Genomic DNA, 23,986 nt, shown 5'->3' with positions numbered 1-23,986 from the left:
CTGTACTTTTTACAATAATTTAAGTTACTTTAGAAAAATCTAATTTATTATAAAAATAAAAATATAACTTTTTAATTTTTTTAAATGACATTAGACTTTGTCAATATTTATTAATTTATTAATTTTATATTGAGAAAATAATCAATATTAATTGGTTCAAAGTAGTTATTAATTATTATTAATTATTATTAATATTACAGCAAGAACAGTTATAAATTTCATTGAGTTAAAACCCTCCGACAAATACTATCACTGTAACACTGCTAAAAACATAAAATACTCGCCACATATGATCATATCCTGAATCAGTATATCGCCGTTGCTCTCCCAAGTATATCTACTTATTTTGGGGCACGGCAAAAGTTCCAAAAAATTACGTACAAAACCTGCCCTACCATTTGTCTGGACATCTGGCAAGATGTGAAACACCATCGATCTTCTCTTATTTCTAACGACAAACGCAATGAAGGTATTTCTTTCCCATCTTACAGATTCTACTACATTGCGGCAAAAAGGTTATCATTTTATTCTAGTTGTGAGGCCTTCTAGTTTATACTGTAAAGAATTTATAGTTTCTACTACATTGCAGGCAACAATGGCAATACCGACAGGGCTGTCCATGGCCACTTTTAATACCTGCATAACCAGCAATCTGACAGTAGTTAAACTTAATAGAGCTCATCATCCTCAGATCAATCCATGCTCAAAATTATCTCTCTGCCAAAAGAAAATGAGGATACTAGTAAATGCATGTACTTCTAATGACAATGAATTACCACAGAAACAAAGCTCCTTGAAGGACTTCATGGAGGAGATGAAAACTCTGGGCAGGGTAACTAATTTCACCTCTTCTTTCTATATCTGCATATATTTATGGGAGTGAAGGGGTAATTTAGATGCCCACTGAAGTTATAATTTTAACCACTTATAAACCAATTGCAATTTTTTTTTTTGGGGGTTGGGGGGGGGTTTGTGGTTGTGTGGATAAATTCAGACGAGTTGTTTTTATAGTTTTTTGGGGTAATTTGGAAACCCATCACGCTTTACTTGTAATCTGGGAATCTAATATAATTTTTAAAACAATTTATATACCCATTGCAGATTTCGTGGTCATTAATAACTATTATAGTGATAAGATATTGTATTTCTTTTTAATGAACACCGATTGCACTTGTGAATTTTTTTTTGTTAGGGTAGATTCGCATCATTGTCAATACAGGTGTTGCTGTTCTGGAATCTGTAACAATGATGGACAATCTGTTCTACCACACATTAGAAGGAAGAGGGGAGTATGCTAATGTGATGGATAAGGGCGAGAATGTGGATTTTCATCTTTTGTTAGATAAAGTAAAAGGTGCTAAACTTGTGCAGGGGAAATCAAAGAAAAATGACACTTATATGATTAGGTTAATGGATGAGAAAGGGACTGCCGCTGCTACTTTTCTTGTCATGTGGAACCCGGACACAGATGGTGAATATGATCATGGTCAAGTTGAGGCCTTTCAAAACCTGCAAGAGAAGTATGGTTCAGATGTAAGTTTTGTTTAAGAAAGCAGGTATTTCTTGTTTATTTTTTTGACCCATAAGGCCTTTGCAGGACTGGTCTTGGGTGTTTATTAACCCTTGCTTGTATACATATACAATGTGCTTCCGTACTTCTGTGAGTTAGTTTCTGGATGCCATAGTTCGGACTAGCTAAGTAAAATAAAACTAGACTAGAGTATGGTATGGCAGGTATTCAGGTTTAAGGCAGTTTTTCTTGTTTTCAGTATTGGTGGCAGGTATGGTAGAGTATTGTATAGCAGATCTTCAGGTATTCAGGTTAAAGGCAAGTAAAAAGATCAAACCAAAGTAAAATCCATTATGAACAAAGTATGTTGATCTCCTTGATGAGAATATTTGTCCGTGGTAGTCGATTTTGGTTTGTGCTCACAAGTTTTGGGCAGAATAACGGATTTTCTCAATTGCAAAATGGGCAGGATAGATGAAAAATGTCTAAGTATTGGATATATAGGTTGAGCATGAAAATAGATGAATGGTTGAGATTGGAGGATGAAGATCAATGATGGAGAATGATTTTAGAATTAAAAAAACTAAAAAGTTCTTTTTATAGCCCATGTGATTGATGCGACAGGATGTAATAATCCCAATAGGTTATAACTTCTTCAAACACCAAAAATCTTTATACTTCAGTTGTTTGACATTTCGTCAAACACTTCGCAAGCAAGCTTTGATACCACTGTAATAACCCTCCTCAAACCTGCTCTCAAAAAATGCTGATGAAAGCTCAAGGAATTTCATCAAACAATTCACATGCAAGGGACGTATGACTGATATAGTATTTCAGCTGGCTTTAAATGACTCTTTTTCAATTTGCATCAATGAGAATCTTGTGCTAGAAGACTCCAAATGGACTACACAATGGCCTAACATGAGTGTGCTACTAATTTTGACAATATTCAGTGCATATATATGATCTAAACATGAGAAATGAACACCTACAGCCAACTGACATTTTTACAAACAGTTGGTGTGCAAACTGACTAACTGATAAATAATGATATTGAATTACTTAAATGACACCAGCAACTATTATCTTCTAAATTTGCAATGAAATTTCTAATACAATGCTCATGAAATATGGCCTAGACTTTTGGCATTTACATGGATTACAAAATGATAATGCTGGTATAATGCACACTTACAGCTGAAACTTATAACACCCTAAAAAAACAATACTAATAAAGGAACCTGGTTGTAGATGGCTGTAACAATTTCTTTCAATGCTGCCCCTTCTGCTTTGCTTTTCTGATTTGCTTTTTCGACTGCTTTTTCGGATCCGCTTTTTGGCCTGCTTTTTCGGTTCCGCTTTTTCGGATTGCTTTTTCGGTTTGCTTTTTCGGTTCCGCTTTTTCGGACTGCTTTTTCGTATCTGCTTTTTCAGACTGCTACCCTATTGAATCTCAAGACCATATCTTTCAACAGCGTCAAGATTTCCAGCTTGAAGGGATTTCGTCCTTCAAACTATTGAGACATAATCTCCAAATTTTTTTCTAATTTCTTTGATATTTCCAAGCCTGCATAAAAAAGGCTCTTCCATTTCTTTTATAGTGTTCTCACAAGAGCTCCATCCTTCGTTTTCTCAATGTGGGCTAAAACATAACTCCCTTTATGTAACTTATGTCTCCAATGTGTTATAAAATAAAGGGAACTCTTTTAATTTAAATATTTTCCACAAACTATAGTCTATGCATTAATAAAGTTAAATATTTAAATTTAACTTTATAAAATAGCTTTATCAATGATAAACAAGCCTTCTTGTCGATTTTAAACAATTAGCATCGACATACCGTTGCCACTGGATGTCCACCTATGTCCAAGATGACTTACTATAAATAGTAAGTACGCCCAAAGTTGCCTCAAAACTCCTCAGAAAGACCAGCAACTGAAACTATCTAGGCCAAATGGCCTCTAAGTCCCTTTAATGTCCTGGTTAGCCTACGAGACCGTGGGGAAATAGGCTAACGACAACATCATGCTATGAATGCTAAAAAGGGGACATTACACAGGAGGGTTGAGTGCACGTAATATTTCATTCCATGCATGTTCAAGTTCCAGTCCCTTTAGTGAATGGGAGTTTTCAAGACCTTCTATGCTTGTAGGATTTCATAGCTTGCAGTGGCAAACTGTGCTTTCTTTCTTCTAATTAGATTTGAAGTTTAAATTGAATTCATTAGAACTCACCTAACAAGCACATTACCACTACTGTCGTATAGGTTGAGGGTAACAAAATTTATTAGTATCCATCTTAACTTACGGTTGCACATGAATCGCAAGATGGCACTGAATTATTCCAATGCTTACTAGCTAATTATGAGAGCCTGAACTTGCTCAGAAAAAAACATGTAGTCAATTCTCAAACTTATCAAAACCCTCCAGTTTAGGAAAACTGACAACTACTCTCTTGTTACTAGTATTTTATCAACTAGCTACTTTACACATTTCGAATTCTGATGAGTTATTCCTCAGATGCTGACTCACCTCCTATCTATCACCCAGCTTACCCTTTCCAGGTTTGACTTATGGGACTCAGCTATATGCAGAGCCTTGAATGATATGACAAATTTCCCAGCAAGTGGGGATGGGAACTATCTATTAACCTACAAAAGTGAGATGATAATGACTGTTGGAAACCCAAATTGGGCTCAAGGATCTCAGGCCCATTTCATTAATTTATAGAGATAAAAAGCCAAATACATAAACTGAAATGATGACAGCAAAATGAGAGTGTAGATGACAGATCAGCCATTGTTGCTGACACATGTGAGGGAGAGTCATTGACTGCATGTTGAATTTTAGGAATCATGTGGACCACATATGTAGTCAATAACTAGACTGAATTTCTGGTATACCAACTTGTTGTCTTGAACCGAGTTATTAATTATTTCAACAATGACATCTGTATGTTTTATTTTATTGCTCAACCATATAGATATAGGACATTAAATTTGAAACAGTTGATCCATGTTTGCCACAGTTGAGCAAGCTGCCAGCCTCAGTAGTTGCTAACTGATTAGTGGAATATGCTGGATTAGGTACATTGATGAGTCGTTTGCTTCTGAGGGAAGCAGTTAAACTGACAGAGTTAGTAGGTTTCTCTAAATCAGTAAATCTTAATTTGTAAAGATATCAATCAGAGAATTTTCTTTTGGGTGTTTAGGTTTTCTTCATTCTTTATGTTGGAAATATATAACCTTGAGTTAAATAAGCTTTTGGTACGTCATTTATTACTGCTCAAGATCTCATGAATCTAGAGACATCCCATCCAATAACATACCAAACTTCATTTATTTTTTGGAGGCACAATTTTTGGCATTTTGAGTCAGTATTTGAACAACAATCTTTTTGAAGGGGGAAACTAATTATTGATAGGAGGAAACTGAAAAAGGCAGGAAACAAAAAGGAAGAGTAGTGAAGCTGTTGTAAGAGAGCAGTTTAGAGTTGAAAAACGGTGTAGCAGCTATGAAAAGAATAGAGTAGTGGCTCCAAAAAGTGTATATACAATAACAACAGCTTCAAAAAGATGAATACATGCACTACAAGAAGCAGCTTCAGAGTCTAGAGAGAGTATACATACTGAAAACTTCAGAGAGAGAGCATGCACAGCAGCAAACAAACTGGTTGTAGACATCTTGTTTAAGCTATCTTTGATATAAACAAATAATATATTCCCAAAGTTTAATAGCTGCCCCTTTTGTATTCTCCACAATCTTTCTTTTCAAGAATTGGTATCGGAGATAGTCTCCAGTTTTTCTTTAAACCACTCCACTAAATTTTTTAAAAAAAATATAATGACAAAGACTACTCCTCTCATACTTAAGTAATCAAAATATTGGTATTAATTTGTATAATGGGCCATGCTACTCCTTAACTAAGAAGAAGAATCAGATTGCTATATCCTTGAATTTTTAATTATACATATAGCTGGAAAGTTGTTTTTCACTTGCTTTAAAAACATGGATGTTAGCTGATAAGTTTTCAGATGTGTGCTATACACTATCTATGATGGAGGGAAGTTTTAAAAGTAGACAGTACTATCTCCAGTTGATCCATTCTTTTAGGGCTTCTGCAAGTGCCTTGGTGACTACTTTCACCAAATTAACTGATTGGGAATGACATTAGGATGTCCAACATCCAAACAACTTTAACATTGAAATATTTCTAGGGAAATAAAGAGTCAGAAAAACCCTTGCTTAGTAATACTACAAAAGATGATATACAAATCTGCAAATATTTTCCGATATCGATTGTGTCTGCATGATGACTTTTCTAGTGTTCATGAGTTTTGGGACATGCAGAAATGGTCCATAGTCACCAGTAGATGGGTACCTGGAGACGTCGGAGATTCGTTCCAGTACTGGTACAAATAGTTTTCAAAAATAGGAGAGGGTCTTGGAGATGCCATTTTTTTATATAATTTAAATTTTTTTACAAAAGATCATGACATAGAACTTGAAAACAAGAACAGTAAGTCTTTCTTACAAGAATAGTAAAAACTAATAGCGAAGTTGCTGATTTGGGTGCAGATGCAAATAAGGGTGCGAGAATTGGGTGAGATGTATATATATATGCAAAAAAATGCAAGAAATATACAAAATCAAATCATTTGATAGTATGATACTTCATCATTAATCAAGATATTTGATAAATATTAAAAAATCATATCTTATACATCTATGTTCACAATTCCAATGCAAATCAGAAAATCATTACAATTACAAAATAAAAAACTGATATATGATTTATTGTTCATCAATCTTAAATAAAGATTCACTAATTTAAATCAGAATCATAAGGATTCTCAAAAAAGTCCCCATCATCTCCAATGCTGCAAATTTGAGACCATTTGAACCTAAAGCGGTTCCACTTGCACTACATGCACCATGTTTCATCATCATCATCATCTATGATTGTGGTAAGATCTCTAACTGCTGCATCCAAGTTCACACACTCAGGGGCTACATCCCAAAGCTTGGTTGCCCCTTGTAGTGATCCTCCTTATGTGACAAAAGATGCAGTTGGTATGAATGTAAACCAAGTCTTTAGCTTTTTTGGAGCCCAACCGGTTACACTTCACCGAGTGGATAAATGAGTATGTTTTCCAATTCCATTCAGTGGAAGAAGAACTTACAATCTATACCAACATTTACAAAATTAAACATTAAAAGATAAAGCGAAGGAAAGAATGTTAAGCACTAAATTGTAGAATACAAGTGGTAAAAAACAACATAAACTTACTTGTAAGAGGACCTTGATTGCAAGAGGTTGTAGATGCTTAAAAGCTTGACCATAAAGGTATCTCCACGTGATAGCTAATGTGTCATTTTGGTCCCTGATTGCAATTGGAATAAGTTTTGGACCTGAGCCAAATAAGCCAAATTTTGTCCTAGCTTTTTTGTGCATTTCATCATCTTGGAAGAGTCTTTGAAAATCTCTGTAGTGCCCATTAGCAACTTCTTAATCTGTATATGGTGCTATTCTATTTGACATGGCAAGTATTTCCTCGCTAGTCATTTTTTTCCCAACAATGGTGAATGATTGTTTTCACCTTATTGCATAAGGTTTCACATTTGTGCGGTCATTGTCATGTGTTTGTATGGCAAGTTTTACCGCATCTACCACTGTGTACATGCCATCATAGACATCCCCAAACAAGGCTGATTTGTATCAACAAAATAGAGTATAGTCATGATAGGCTCGATGAAATCCAAATCCTGGATCCCACCAACTGTCATCCAATACCAATGCCTTGATCTTCTGGGTCCTCTTTGAATTTGAAGCCTTCCATAAACCCCACTAGTTGGAAATAACCATTTGGCTCAATGCCCTTGCACCTTGACAAGTCATCTCTTAACAATAGTATTAGATACAAATCAGGTCTCAACAACCTAAGCAAGTTATGTACAATTTGATAATTGAACATGACATAATTTATTAAAATTAAATAAATAAATAAAATTTAGGAATTTAAATTCACTTTCAACAACTCCAATTTGGAGAATGATCTGAATAGCGATTGTGACATTTGATAGTTTGTCACAAACATCTGTATCTCCTCCCCCTCTTGCTATATTTGTTTCACCCAATCTATTTCAGTGTCAATTTGTTGCATGACCAAGTTGAGGGAGTGTACGATGCATGATGTCCAAAATATATGGTCATACCAACCCTCAACCAAAGCACCTGCACCCTTACAATTTTTGGCATTGTTTGAAATCATTTGGATCACATTCTCACTACCCACCATGTCTATGACCTCAATGAGAATTCTTGAAATAAATTGTGAATCTTTCACTTCCTCTTCACAATCAACTACCTTTAAAAACATTGCCCCTTTGAGGACATTGCAATTACATTAATCAGTTGTCAGTTTCTTGCATCTTTCCATCTATTAGAAACAATAGAAACACCCAAAGTTTTCCAAGAAATTCTAATTGGTTGAAGAGATCTCTCTATAGAAGTCTTCTCTTTTTGCAATAGGGTGTTGGGTGGTATGCACCTTTTCATACCCGAGACTAATGTAAGCAAGTGGTGCTTTATTGATGGCTGCCACCATCTCCTTCTAATATGGTGGCTCACCAAATTGAAAGGAAGACCATTGGCATAGGGGCAATGTGCAATGGCTTGATCAAAAAGCTCTCTTGCCTCCACTTTAATGTCGTGTCCAATGGACCTCTTATGCAACCAGTAATTTCTACTTCTTCCTCTTCCACTTCTGGTGCAAGTACTTGCAAGAATGAATGTTTGGAGGATAATATTGGTTTAGTGGGTAAGTGCATTTTTTTCTTTCTGAATGGAGGCACATAAGAATTTCTTTTTATCTTCTAATGAATTTATCAGCCTCATTTTTTTTATTATATCCTTCTATTTGTGCATTAGACATCCCCTTGCTATCTTTGACTTTGCACATTCTCATTCCTTAACGAGAAAGGTCCATAAAATGAAGTTTGACTTGAGAATATGAGCTATTGAATGGCCTTATTTTTTTATTATTACAATAATTACACTTCCAAAGATATGAGCGACCTCATGAAACCTGTGATAAAGGAGATCCAATATCAATTTTGAGTCTATTGGCTCTTTGCCCTCGCACTAAACATTGACTACTGCTGGCGGCCATTCTTGCACAATACAATCTAGTTTCTTGCTATAATAAGAAATTAAATAAATTTAAATTAGAGAAAACTATGAACATTAAGCATACAGGTGCAAACAAAAAGATACAAAAATACTAAAAGAGGTAGCTAAGTTTGTTTCTTTAGTTCTTAAAAAAAATGAAAAGAACATGAAAAAGTTCTTCCCAAACTTAAAAAATTCATCAAAATCATATTTTTTTAATTATGGACTCAAGAACTGGATCAAATGCTTATGTTAGAATGCTTAGATCTCCTTTTTGGAAGCTCTCTGGCACATTCCTCTTTGAAAATAATCACCTTGTCTTCAAAAAGTCAAAAATGGAGACCAAATGAGAAGAGAGCCTATCTGCAAACAAACTGAGATGAATAAATAATGAATTGTCTCTTTTAGGGTAATCAATGGGTTTAGGACCAAAGAAATGATAAAAAATGATATAAAACACATGTTATAAAGTGCTTTTAAATTATTTTTTCCCCCAAAAACATCAAAAGTGATGCTTGGGTGCACAGATCCTCACAGAGGCTTCTGGATGCTCATAGGAAGCGCATCTAGGATGCCCAGATGCTCTTTGGATGTGGTAGAGAGCATCTAGTAGCCCTGGATGCACTTCCGGTGGGCATCTCACAGGGCATCCAGATCTGAATCAGCTTCTGGACGAAAGTGCTTCCGTCTCCAAACCTGGGAGTGGGAGCTGTGAATTGGTAACTTAGGTAAATAGTAGTAAAGACAAATTTTCTTTCCGTCTCCAAGCCTGGGAGCTGTGAATCGGTAACTTAGGTAGATAGTAGTAAAGACAATTTCTCTTTAAGCCATTATAATGGCAGGAAATCAGTCAGACAACTGTTTATCTCCCTCTCCAAAAGTCTACACTTTCAATTGATTTGATCACAGTAACATTGCATGGATTTGCGTATCATCAATTGATCTGATCACTATAACATTACATGGATTTTTGTATAATCCAAATATCAGCATGAAATATTTTTACAGGCTTATTTTATTTATTTGTCTACCTTTTTAAACCTTTTTACATGTTTTGCTCTAGATTTTCTTGTGGGAGGTGTCAATTTTGGTTGGGAGACTTTGGCAATGGCAACCAAAAGAACCCTTTCCATCAGGATGTATTGGATACTGCAGACATGTCTCCATCTCCAGGACACTTCTCAGGGGTGGAAGACACCGTCTTCGGATTACCATGAGAAATACATTCTTAATCATCAAGGGATGCAGAATTATCAGGCAAGTGATCCCTATCAGGCAAATATGCACAGGTACTGTTGGATACAAAAATATTTTGAGTTGGATTTAACCCTTAGTTAGATAAATGAATCTATAAACTTGAGGGATAAAATTAGTTTAGAATTACTGCGGGAAGTGGGCCTGGATGAAATAAGGCCTTTGGTAATACACACAACCAAGAGATATATAGTATGTTTAGAACTGAGACTATAGAGGCATTTGCTTTGGTACTTGTGTTCGATAAAGTGTTGAAGTTTGATTGTTTATTATATATGACACCCTTTACAGAGATGCAAATTTTGCATGGATCAGTGATACAAAGGGAAGGGTGGTGGTCTTCAAAACACAATGAGAGTTTGAAATTTCGGAGGTTTAGGCAATTGGGCCTCTCAACAACCTAAAATGCTTCAAAGGCTTGTCCTATCAAGACTATCTTCAAGGCTCCTAAATGAAGGATTTGGTTTTATAAGTTTTAAATCGCATGGACTCCAGGTTCCAAGGCTCCAATTCAGTCTCCATACCCCAATTCACACAACACTTTCTCAAAATTTTCCAAAAGCCCAATACTCTGCCTATTAGCCCTGCTGCATACTTGGAATGGAGATAACTCTTCCTTTTCTCAAGACACTAAGTAAGACAATGATGTTTCTAGACACCATTAGTGGAGTTCAGCAACATACCAAAAGCTTTTATACTGTTACTTTGGACCAACATACCCATTCAGCATTGACACCCTGTTTTTAATGCATAAAAATGCCCAATTTACAAAGGAAGTACCCACCCAATGATCTCCTACCAACCCCAACTCCTGGACAGTGTCTAGTTATGCCTTAAAATGGCCAAATCCAAAAGGAATTAGACTTCAGTGCTCTGCAACCTAGAAAACCCCAAATTGTACCCTCAAACCCTTGTAATCTAGGGCTTCCTCAATCTTCCGGTTCTCCACACTTCTGATATAAATTGATGATGGATTTACCATTAAATGAACATTGTACAATGTTCCCTATCACAAAATAGGTCCCTTATTCAGGTAGAATGCTCACTGCTATACTGGAGCATGCATTTTCAATGTTTTCCTCACTGTTCTTGACTGTGATCACACTGTTCTCCCACGAATCTGCATATGAAATGTTAATAACCTATAATACAGGTTAGATTATGTCATTCCATGAAGGTTAGGCCTTCTACATTCATGGAATGACCTTCATTCCTATTAAGGCCTTACTGTGACAGTAATTAGCAAGGTAAAGAAAATGCTGTTTTAAATCAACTGGCACGACGGCAGTCTCAATGTAATAGTAAACTCATTCAATAACAACAGTAATTGAATAATCAAACCTTATAATTCATCAAGATGCCAGACCAAACGTTTTGAGGTTTAAAAGATCAAGGAATCTGCAGAAATTAAAGTTTTATTGCTTGCTGTCTCCTTCACCAGTTCGTACACTCGATCCCCCTCTCTAACAGAGAGTCCACACAAATTTAAATAACTTCTAAATAACCAATTCAACCAACTTTCATTGTTGAGTTGAAAGGTTAAGGCTTAAGACATAGCAAATCAAAACTTCCCTCTTATTCCTAAACTAGCCGTTATTTATTCAAAAATTTGAATTTTTTTAAAATAACAAAAAGGCTTTATTTGTATATTTGACTCTTAACTCAAAAGTTCTTTAAGATCCTAGACCTATCCCATGCCTAATATAGACTTCCAAAACATAATTTGAGATTTGGACATCATTAGTCCATTATAATCAAACTATTGGTCCTTATGAGGACATTACGAACATAAAATGAGTCCTTTGAAGAATAACAAACTATGGCACTATTTGAAGTCCATCATAGGTGCTAGGATCCTCCAGTTGACTTGTTGACCTGGATCATGCACTCCATCCTCCTGATTTGATTTGGATGTCTTTGAGGTCTCCTTCACCTTCAACTTTGGCTTGACTGTTTGAGGTGCTCCTGCACCAATCAGTTTGCTGTTATCTTGTTAATATGTTTTAAAATGCTGAAATATCAAAGAGTGCAAGCTGCTGTTTAGTTGACTACTATCTTCAGTATTATAAAACTAAAGGTTGTATCTATCCAGGGTCTAATTTGGTGCATTATGCTGGTTACAGAGCTCTTTTGCTCTGGTAAAAGTCGTCTTCGGGAGCATGATAAAATTTTTCCATGCATCATTTATGCTGAAAGATAATTGAAGTTTGATGGTATTACATAAAAACAGATTCTGATAGATTTTCTGCATCCATGGATTACACAATTTTTAGTTGGGTCAACTTTAAGCTGCAATATTGCTAGCCATCATAACTTGATTTATCTTCTGTATTGTTTTCTCGTCCTTTCGAAGCTGAACATAAAAACTTATTATTGTTTCATTGTTTTGATGGATTTTGAGGGTCTTTATTTCACGGGCTTCATTTTTCATAGGTTCTATGTTGTGTGGTTATATTTGGATCAGCTGCTCTGGGGCAGTCTGATCTACCCTTCTATTCAATCCTTTCAGCATTGTTTCTTCTCTCTGGATCAATACTAGTTTTGCATCTTCAGCTCTACTCAAGTTTATTTCAAAATTAATTTTCTGACCTTGTATAACCTTCCTTTCTCTACTATTGGGCATTCTAATCGTCGTGTAAAACAATTATTATCCTTTTAGGTTTTTAGTTAGCTTGCTTGTGAACTGATGTATGCATTAATTATAGGTATCCATAGGTGCCAATGTATGATTTCTCGTTGAATATTTGGAAGATAAAACAACTTTGATGTCATTGGTGCGCAATCAAATAAGATTGACATCCTTTTACAGAACAGCGCTTTACCTTGCAAACATTTAATATGAATGAACAATGGGAGATTGCCTAGGAAAGTGACAACAACCTAACAGAGGTTTTGAAGCCGAGGAAGTCGTTGCATCTTGTTTTTGGAGGTAAATTATTTCATCAAGGTATTCCTCTCATTCTGAAATCCCCATGCCTTGTGCACTAGACATTAATGTCAAGTGACAGAGGCTTCTATTTGGACAGGTAACATAGGCATTTTTGTTAACATTATCTGCATTTGCTCTGATCTACAAGTGATGGTTGAGAACTGCATTATGTTATCCAGCAATTAGGCATCTTCAATAGTGGGTTGGAAATGTGGAGTGAGCCCAATGTAAATCTACCAAAGATCCATACATTTCCTATGTTACACGGGGATGTGTCCCCTATGTTTGGCCATCTAGGATATGTTCCCGAAATACACCCCCTGCCATCCCCCTACCTGTCTTTGAAATGCTGTGGAACATTTCAAAAATAAACATAAGTTAAATATTTTTCTTAAGACAACAAAGTTTCAAATCCAAGCGGGTTTTGACATTAACTAATGGTTTTAAGTTGGCACTAAGTTGAGTCTATGTTTCATGCATGCATTGAAGTGTTGGAGTTGCAGTCTTAGACAAGGAATTTTCTGATTTCACCATAAACGTTGTCATTAAAAGTTGTATAAAACATTAAAAGACAGGTAATATATTAGTATACTTTATATATCCATATATAGCTGCCCCCTGCCGTCTTCTATTTTTGGTCCTCTAGAAAATGTCCCGGAAACATGTTTCCTGCTGTTCCCATCTCTGTCCCTAAAACACCGTGGAAGATAGTACATTTCAGTTTATCTGTAGAAATGGATATATGTAGTGATATAAATCATCCTTAGAGAAGGAATTATCTCTAAAATAGTACAATTTAGATTGAAATCTGATTGGTTCACTCTTCTTTCCATCTTTTGATGACGATTCTTGAATCCTGCTAGGTGCAGCATTGTATGCACAAATCTGCTTTACTGAAGATACCAAGTAGTGTATCTAGTTATTGCACATTCATCTCTTTAGCTTCAAAAGGCATTTTCAAACATAGTAGATCTCAATATAATTGGGGTCCTATCAGTAGCCTAAAATTGTAGTGCTTTCGCAAGGGAAACACTATCCTACTAGATAATCATAATTGCATGTACAAATCTGCTTTACTGAAGATACCAAGTAGTGTATCTAGTTATTGCACATTCATCTCTTTAGCTTCAAAATGCATTTTCAAACATAGTAGATCTCAATAAAATTGGAGTCCTATCAGTAGCCTAAAATTGTAGTGCTTTCGTAAGGGAAACACTATCCTACTAGAAAATCATACTCAAATGGTGAAACACCCAAATAATAAATGTTCCATCAACCTTTTGTTAGAACAAACAAAATATTGGCAATTTTTGATTAATCTTATTGGTAAGTTAATAAGCTCTTATCTTGTATGCGAAAAATATAGATCTATATGCATATGTGGGTATGATGAAGTGACAGTACCTCAAGATATCACAATCAAAATTACATTGCATTACATATTGTACGTCTCAGCTTTCTGAGAGCAATTTATCAAACTATGGAAATACCGGTGAAAAAGCAATATTTAAACCAAGTTTTGGAAAAATAAAAGGATATTTCCTAGATTCCATTCAAAGTGTCAGAGTACCGTGCTGCAAGCATTTTCGTGATTTGAATACAGGTCTACAAAGCCCAAATCCACAAACTTGTGAAAAAAGGATACATCAGGCCAACATTTTCCTTTGCAATATATATCCCAATTGAACCAGCTCCATAAAGATGCCATTTAAAGGTATTGAATCATCTATGGAACCTTGAAAAGGCTATTTTAAATAATTAATATTCTTTTCTGGATAGGAGATCTATCAGAATAGTTTTGTGGTACCAAGTTCCACATTTAAAAGCATTTTATATCAGGAAATGATTGAATTTGATGAAATTCTTTTGAACGGGTGTGTATATATAGAAAACAATCTTCAAATAAAACTAGCAATCACACCTTAAAGTGCAATGGGTATGCCGAAGAGATATTAAAAGTCAATGAGAGAATAAATATCACTCTTTTAGAAAGATAGTCATGCTCCATTGCTATAAATCACAATCTTAAAGTTTATAAGAAACAATAAACTATAACTCTAACCCTAATTAAAATTGTAACCTTAGTCAAAATAGTAAGGATGATGTAGTCCTCTATTCTAAACATTTTTATAACTATAATGTAAACCTAAACACTTAATACAACTGTATTCCTAATATAAACCTTAATAACAATCATGATTAAAACCTTAAAACCAAACATAATCATAATTATAATCACAAACCTTTTAAATATTTATTAAAATAATTAAAATAATAATATTATAATCTACATATTTGTTAACAATATTAAAATATAAACAAATATTAAAGTAAAAATCTAAAATTCAAAATATAATTTAGAAAATAAAATGTAGAACTTAAATTTTTAAAAACTATTTGAAATCGGTTTAAAACAAAAACTTCTCTAATAATATAGAATTTGGCCATTTTAAAAACTATTTAAAATTGTGATAATTCTTCGTTACATGTACAATTTGTCACTGCGACCATGGAGTTATTACGCTTACCTCAAACAAATGGGGATTCATACTTTCTTCAAGGCTAGTGAGATTATAGTGGATATGACATCGCTTGCTATGATTCTGAAACCCCAAATCATGACCACGGTCATAATGAACGCGCCTTTGATACTGAAGATATAATCATGGCAAAACTATAAGCTTTGGACAAGGCAAGAAATGCCTCTGTCATTTGTGATCTCATGAATTGCAATGGAAGCAGGGTATGCATAAGATAGTCTCGTTGAGAGGGATTTGGATGCATTTAAGCATTGGTAGGTATGAAGCCAAACACCCCAACATTTATCAGCATTCACCCAGCTTATACCAAAAAGGGGTCTTTGGAACAGTTTATGGCTATCGATTAAAGTATAATAAACATCATTTTATAGGAAAGATGAATCAAGATGAGAGCATACACTTCTATGCTCTATCATGATGAGTCATGCAGAGTTCTTGCCGAGTCTAGTTCCGAGCTGCTGAGACTAAGCCGAGTAAAATCTCAATATTATGAATTATATTGTACCAGAAGTTGTGAAGTAAGAAAATGGGGGCATGGAACCTTTTGAACAAAAAGCTCACGTAATGGAGATAGCTAGATTTAGAAATTGGAGGGCTGGCATAAAAATAAACATATAAACTTACAAGACACTATATTTGAATGAGCTACCAGTCAACAAATTACTATATTTGAAAGAGCTACCAGTGAGAAAATATAGAAACTAACGGCAGAATTGAAAACTTGTGAAAAATTGTAGAATTCTAAGTTGTAGTGTCAAAACTTCATAAACTCTTGAAAATACATTTCCAGCCCATTATATAAAATTATAAAAATCAGAGTTGAATGCCTTATCCCCAAAAAAATATATGACAAATAGTACCGACAAATGAAAACAGATGGATTATGACTGTAATCAATATTAAGATACAAATTAATCTCTGCAATCTTGGAAGAAAATAGCTCTTTTTAATGTTTCAACTGTAAGCTTTCATTCTTACCACATCCCCATGAGATATATTGTGAGGAGAGAGGAGAAGCCAGTCTGCAACATCTGTAAAATGTCCGAGACCATGTGAAACTAAATTTGTTGTAGAGAACAGAATTGCAGTCTCCAAAGACTGTAGAAGCTCTTTCAATGACAAAAATGGGAGTCAATGGAGGGTAATTTGCAAAGCGGCGTTTCATCTCCTCCAATGTTTTCTCTGCACCAAGTTTCATCTGATTGAATTTTCTTTCCTCCTCTCATCGATCACACCTTGTATCAAATACTAAAATATGTTTTTCATCTATTTGGCACCCCAATCACTACTTTCTGCCTTCCATTCTCCAGTTGAATACTTCCCCAGACATTGCTCATGACGCCTCCTATCTATGCTACTACTTCTCTATAATATCATGCAAAATTCCTCCTTATGGAATGAAAATGTGAAAGAGATTGGAGTTTACATGACAAATCTCGAAGATAATCCTTCCTTTCCTCATATTATGCTGCTTTAAACTCCAACAATTATAAGAACAATAAATGAAAGATTGCACATCACTGAAAATAAGGAGTCGGGGATAATTGGTCTCCACCATCTTAAACAAGTGCAAAATAATGGGTCATGTTTTTTTGGGCACGATGGTGATAATGCTAAAATTCTCTCTCTAAAGCTGACGAGGCAAATGGAGAAATATCAATGGCCCAAATTTCTGCAATCGTCTTGCATCACTTTCTTTTTATGAGGTATTGATCATTGATTGGTAAAGCGAGTTTTGTTTCTTCAGTATAGGAACGCCTTCGGCGTAAAGATGCTTTATCTAAATGGTTAGTTATATAGTCGTGTGAGTGGTCTAATTGGAAAAATTATGGGCTTTTTACATTTACACAATATTAATGTACAATATATAATTAAGAGTTATATTTGACTCTATTACAATGGTGATTTTGTAAAGCATTTCAAATAGAATTTTATGAACTATCAATTTGCAAAATGTAATTAATTATTAAACAACAAAAGTAAATTATTAAAATCAATTTTTATTTTAAGCTTAATATTTCAACAAAACTTTTAGGAAATTTAAAATTGTTAAAAAAGATAGTTAAGTATAAATCATAATTATATTATGAGAGATGTAGTTAAAGCTAAGTTTGTGGGGAATTAGATTTACTCAAAAAAAGTTGTATATGTATATTTTTTATTTTTATCTTATATCACTACAAATTTTTAGTTAGATATTTAAGAAATTCAATATCTAGAGTTAAGTGTGGGTTATAATTACATATGATGCTTTATATATTTTGTAAAAAAATGTTTATTCACCATATTATTTTCTTCTATCAAAAAAATCTTTTATTTTTTTTATACATATCAACATTTCTCATTGGTTACACATGATAGTAAGTACAAAGATAAGTCCAAATGGGAGACTTATGACTAACAAGGGTAAATCAGTAGGCCTCTAGTAGTTGACACACTACTCACCCTTCAATGTCATCATTTTTAAATATATCTTCATATGACAAGTTGGATTAATGAGGCAATTCAACACCCCTTAAGGTCAATGAAATATCAAAATACATTCAACAAGAGAGACAATAATTTATTGCTTCAACAATGCAAACATGATTGAATATTGGTAATGGAGATGTATATAGTTTACATGAGAAACAATGCTTACAAAGACAAGGTAATGACAAAGAGTGATAATTACAAATATTAAATTCTTTACGACTAAAAGTAAATAATGAGACATGGCTCTGATATAGACATTTAGGATATAAGGAAAACTAACTCCAAATCAAACTTAAAATGTTAAAAAGTTCCCACTAATATCTAGATAGGAAATAACCTCAATCTCACTAACAATCCCTTCAAGTATAATTTAGTGAGAAGATTATTATGCAATATGGATCTTAGTTGCAAAATCATTTTAGGTAGCCATGTACTTGATGAAAATGCAATGCAATCTCGCACAAGTAGGAAAAAGGAGAAAACTTGTTGGGGACAAAACTCCTCTCCAAAAGAGACAAGAAAGAAAGAAATGATGAAGCATGGAGGTCTCATTGATACCACAAAGACTAAACACAATGTATATACAATCACGAATCCCTCTTATAGGAAGGAAAGAGAGGGATTGCATAATCTGCCATAATAAACATTTCCTTGCAACAATGGTAAGTGCTTGAAGATGAAATGTAGTCCAATGACTACAAACAACATTTCTCCAATGTGGAAAGAGGATAAACCAAGTGTACCTACAAGAATGCTTTCCATTTTGATACAAATTGCCAAGAAGTGGAATCCAAATGTAGGATGATGTTTGAAAATTGAGCACATGTTGCAAAGTCCTTGGATGATGATGTGTGAAAATTGTGCACTTGTTGTAAGTCCTTGGATGATGAAGATGCCACAACCTAATCAAGCACATAATGAAATTGGTTTTGAAAAAGCTCCAAAGACAAACACAATGAATCAATGGTTTTGATGGCACTCTCATCAAGAGATGAACCCTCAAATGTTTCTTCTAGATTTGAAATATGAGACCCCACAAATAATGAAACAATGTCTTTCAAAGAGGAATCCCAATTAGGAAGGCAACTGGATTCTTAATTAATGAATCATTAGTAGTACATAATGAATCACTATCAAAGATGAATGTGTGATCTCATTTGGAGAAGCATAAATTGTAAAGGAGTCTCTAGATGATTTAGACGCTCGATGCAAAATATTCAAGGTCTTCTAAAGTACTGTCATCAAAAGGGAGATTGTCAACATCATCAAGTAGAATAAAAAAATACAAAGAAGGATCATTTGGGAACGAAGGAACTTGAGGATCTCCAAAACCATATCCTAAAGATCATTGTAAATAATGCATCGATACTCAATATGCCCTAATAAGGGCATTTTCTACCCTCTTATGGTGTCAAGAGTGTTTGATTTAAGAGCTAGGAATTTTCAAGGTGTTCAAATGTGTTTTGCCAGACCATTGTGTTATAACTTTGTCGTTCACTTGCCCACCTAGTTGATGATCTTTTAAGCTATCTACTAAAGGGTTCTTCATCATTCTGATATTAAATTTTTACTTAGGTCAACAATCTTAGTCAGTAGACCCTTTGTGGATAGCTTAGTGAAATGTATTTAATGGTCTCATTAAGTTCCCGAGTGGAGGTCGTAGTTCAAAGCTAACATGGCTTATTATTGGTGCAAGTGATGTTGCTTGGTGCTTGATGAGAGCTCTTTCTTTTCTTAGTGTTTGAGGAAGAGAAGAATACAGATAACTTTTGAACCATAGTGATGTTATGAATAGCCACTCAGGGTGCATTGAGATGCTCAAATGGTTTCAATGAGTACCTGAGAGAATACCAAAGGAAAAGAAGCTAAAGGGTGTCCTCAGTAGCAATGATATTAGAACTCAAGAGATCCTTGAAGCTCGTTGAAAGATTTCTTTTTCTTTAGTGACTAGCTACTTGTATATGTTATAAAGATAGCCTTGTGGCTAGATGGAGAGGAGTTGCACACAATGGACGTTGATTCACCAAAGGTGAACATGTGTTGCGAAGTTTGTTCAAAATAAAAAGTAAAGGGTGCACTCAATCAAGGGGATTTTGATCTTTTTTGACGACTATTGATATCATTTCATCAATGATTGATATTGAAACTATGAGTTATAAAACTTGCACAAATTTGGATGAAGAAAAGTAAGTTGGTAAAAGAAAAAATTGATGGTTTTTTGCAATTTGTTAAAGAAAAAGGAGTTTAAAGAAAGAATTAAGAGCTAGGATATAGAGAATAGGTTTTAGTGGGCTTTTAAGTACATTCGGCTAGCAAGTTGAATTGCTAAGTTTGTTATTTCTCATCCTTTTGCACTTGATATCTGATTTATTAAAAAGGAGTTAGGGTAAGAGTTGTAAACCCTATAATGTACGAGGGTACTCCCCTTTTAAACACTCAACACATGCTTTGATACCATTTGATGAAGGGTCACGCCATCCTCATCAATTCATAACCAAAGACATAGCAACAAATAAATAAGGAGAAGGCAACATGCTTCACAAAACATACATTAATAATACTTGAAAATCCTTGCTTTCAAATACTTGATGAGAAGATCCTTACAACTCACAATATGAGATCATTACAAATACTATATACAAACAATTCAATAATAATCCAAGAACAATTTGATAAATGTACTAGAAAATATTGAATCTCTATAATTCCATTTGAAACAAGAGCTTTAGGAGAGCTTGAGTCCTTGCCTTGTGCAAGGAATATAAGGTGAAGTAATGCAAAAATATAAGAGTAGTATCATATTTATTGGCTTATTGTGGGAGCTTTGCTCTTGGAAATTGCTATTTCAATATAAAATTTGTAGGACTCCAATTTTTGGGATTTTGGATTGATCCATTTTTTTTTAGAATTTCTAAAAATGAAAATTTATTCTTCTCAATCTTAGTTTTAATTTTTTGGCAAGTTTCTATTTTGATTTATTGTAGATCACATAATTTATAGATTCACATGCATTTTCCATTTTATATATTTGTTCATTCAAATTTTATTGATATTTTGATATTTTCAGTCAATTTATATTTATATTTTGAACATGTAAAAAACACTATAAATGACTTTTAATTACTTCAATTTGATGTTCATCTAGCAAAGGTACTATAAAGTATCAACACAAAGCCATTCTTTCTAAAAAGATGGGAAATAATAACAATAACCAATAGATAGAGTAGTGAACTACAATGAATATACATATTTTCTTGAATCTCAATTAATTTTATCTAAAAAGTAATTATTATTACTTTTATATATAACTAGAATATTAATATAAATTTAAATTATTTACATATTTTAAAGAAAAATAAATTTTAAATTGTTTAACAAATACTTATTATTAAGTTGAGAGGCTTTCTACAGTGAGAGCATTCGTCAATGTAAACATTTAAGCATTTAAAAAAAAATTGACGTTCATCTGATGGCTTCTGCCATGTTCGGCTTCGCTGGCGAGAATGGAAGTCGTGTGCATTTTTATTAAACTCTAATTGTTTTATTATTTACACAAGTTTTTCCAACTATATAATGTCAATGTATAATTGGGAGTGTAGCTAACTATTTGCTAGCCCATTTTCACTCGTTTTTCCTTTTCAAAACTTTGAAAATATATGATATAGTTCTCTTTTTCAAAACTCGATTTTTCCTTAATAGGATTTAGAGTCAGCAAATTATGTTTTAAACACCTCTCTCAATAGTGGAATATTACGAGCTTCAGTTACACATAGGACTGAAATATCGTTGATAAAATCAATGATCACCTTATTTATCTTTTGATCAAATAAACTTTTGTAGAACATTTTTTAACTCTTTCATTTTTATCTCTTTATATTTCACTATTTACCCTTAATTAATGGAAAAATTGTGACCGAACAATGTAAAAGCTCTCTTCCAAGCATTAAAATTTGATGTGCATTTGTATTCTATTATAATAGCATATTTTTTTGCATACTAATATCCAATAATGTATAGATATTGAAAACGAAAAAATAGCTGATGTGTAGTTACACACTAAGAAAATTATATATTGATAAATTTAGTTTTGAAATTGAAATATACATAGATAAGTAATGTACTATTTTTTAATTTTTAATTTCATAGTAGATTTTTGGAACTTTAATGAATGTCTTTCGATCCAAAAATAGAAAAGAAGTTGATATGTATTTTGTATTAAAATCTTGGCAACTCAATCTGCTTAAGAAAGTTTATCGCTACTAAACCAAATTGTTATGACGTACATGGATATGTGGAAAACAATAATTATTGGGGAGAGCACATATTTTATGGAGTGGAGGTTGTGAAGGTGATGAGCGTTATTGTATAGTATAGTACAATATTTCAACCATTTGTGATTAGTATGATAAATAGTTTAATTTATTATATTATTAGAAAATATATATTTAAATTTGTATTTATAGAGGAGTTTGTATAATGTTGTATCGTTGATTATATAGTGATATTTTTTGTAAATTATTATAATGTTTAATATGTAAATTTTGTATTTCAATTAAATTTTATTTCTATTATTTCAATTTTATTTGGAAGATTTTTTTTATGCCATTTGTATGAGGCAATATCCTATGTTCAATCAAATGAGACCATTGTTCTATTTTTTATTCTATTTTTAAAATCCTACTTATAATTGCGTAATTTAGTATATTTTCATATATGTATAAATTAAATAAATAAAAAGTAATTTAATTTCTATGTAAGTTGACTATTTTTTTTAAGCTAAAATTTTTGATGTGTTTCATAATTTTATACATATCAAAAATAATAAAATAGATGTTGACCAAAGTGAATCTGAAATAACTATTGGTAGCCCATTGCTTCAAGATGGTTCTATTGAATCAGATGGAAATGATGAAACCTATTTGGATAGATTGGGAAGAGTCATTGCGGAGTGTTGCAAAATAATGGTCAATGAAATGCATGGTGCAAGCCTAAATGTTCGAGATGTGCAAGATCTTCAAATCCTACAAATGGAAGACTATACAAAGGGGATTCATGAGGCATGGAGGAAGGGAGTCTGATTTTGTGAATATATGAAAGACATGCGTTATGATGAGGAAGATAAGGAAGGAGAAAATTCTAATTTCCTCACTGAAGAATTCCCAGTGTTTCTACACCACTATAATGAAATCTTGCTCTAATGAAATAATGAACCACTCTACTATTTTTGCATTAATAATTTTAAGGAATATTTTTTTTTCTATACAATCCATGTTTGATGGGTATGAATTCTTAGGAAAATTGAAGATATGTATCTAGATAAAAGGGTTTTTAGTATTTCATATATCTATGTATGTAGTTCTTTTATGGAGAAAATTTTGATTTCATCATTGAATAACTCTAAGTGTTTCTACACCACTGCAATAAATTCTTGCTCTTTTGAAATAGTGAACTAGTCTAATATTTTGGAATTATAATGTTTAAGGAAATTTTGTTTCTATATACTTCGTTTTTAAAGGGTATGGATTCTTAGATAAATTAAATATATGTTTCTATATAAATGGGAGTTTAATATTTCATATATTTATGTATGCATTTCTCCTATGGAGAAAATATCTTTCTCCTTTATCTATTTCCAATTTGTTCAATTATTTTAAGAAATATGCAATCTTAATTACAACACAATGGCCCCAACTATTTTCCAATTTTATAAACAATCTTTATGAAACTTTATTTTTTTCTTATATTACTTTTACAATTCCTTGATATTTGGTAATAAAATAGATATCACCATATTTCTTATCTGTGATGTTTGTTGTGAACATAAATTGCAAGATATTTCTCATTAATTGAAGATTTTGTTCACTTTATAGCTATGAGTCTATCAACACCAAATTTTCAATTTAATGAGCAAAGTAGACAATATCAAATAGAGCAACAAAGAGTGTATCAGAGAGAATATCAAAGGGAATATCAAAGACGTCGGAGAGAACAAATAACAAAAGATCAAAGACAAGATGAAAGAAGGAGGAGTAATGAACTCCAAAGAAAAAATTATGCTAGACGAAGGGCACAACTATCAGTATAAGAATTGGAATATGAAAATAAAGAT

The 23,986-nt window shown here is 33.3% G+C and overlaps 1 protein-coding gene across 3 annotated transcripts; it reads left to right on the top strand.

Annotated features, from left to right (window-relative positions):
- Nucleotides 1-259: 259 nt before the first annotated feature.
- LOC149556193 (uncharacterized) lies at nt 260-23,142 on the top strand. Of its 3 annotated transcripts, none has more exons than XM_089830324.1 (4): nt 260-469; nt 590-832; nt 1,372-1,533; nt 22,805-23,142. In XM_089830324.1, the coding sequence occupies exons 1-4, from the start codon at nt 464-466 to the stop codon at nt 22,847-22,849; spliced, it is 456 nt and encodes a 151-aa protein (XP_089686450.1). In that variant the 5' UTR covers nt 260-463; the 3' UTR covers nt 22,850-23,142. The 3 variants fall into 3 exon arrangements, with proteins under 3 accessions (XP_089686450.1, XP_089686448.1, XP_089686449.1); XM_089830322.1 differs by having other exon boundaries at nt 265-469; nt 1,198-1,533; XM_089830323.1 differs by lacking the exon at nt 22,805-23,142 and adding an exon at nt 1,770-1,896 and having other exon boundaries at nt 266-469; nt 1,198-1,533.
- Nucleotides 23,143-23,986: the final 844 nt, after the last annotated feature.

Source organism: Cupressus sempervirens, chromosome 5 (assembly GCF_028749045.1).
Source record: "Cupressus sempervirens isolate cs-2001-9-10 chromosome 5, ASM2874904v1, whole genome shotgun sequence".
Lineage (NCBI taxonomy): Eukaryota > Viridiplantae > Streptophyta > Pinopsida > Cupressales > Cupressaceae > Cupressus > Cupressus sempervirens.
Note: the sequence above shows the minus strand (reverse complement) of the source record. Positions and strands in the feature narration are given on the sequence as shown.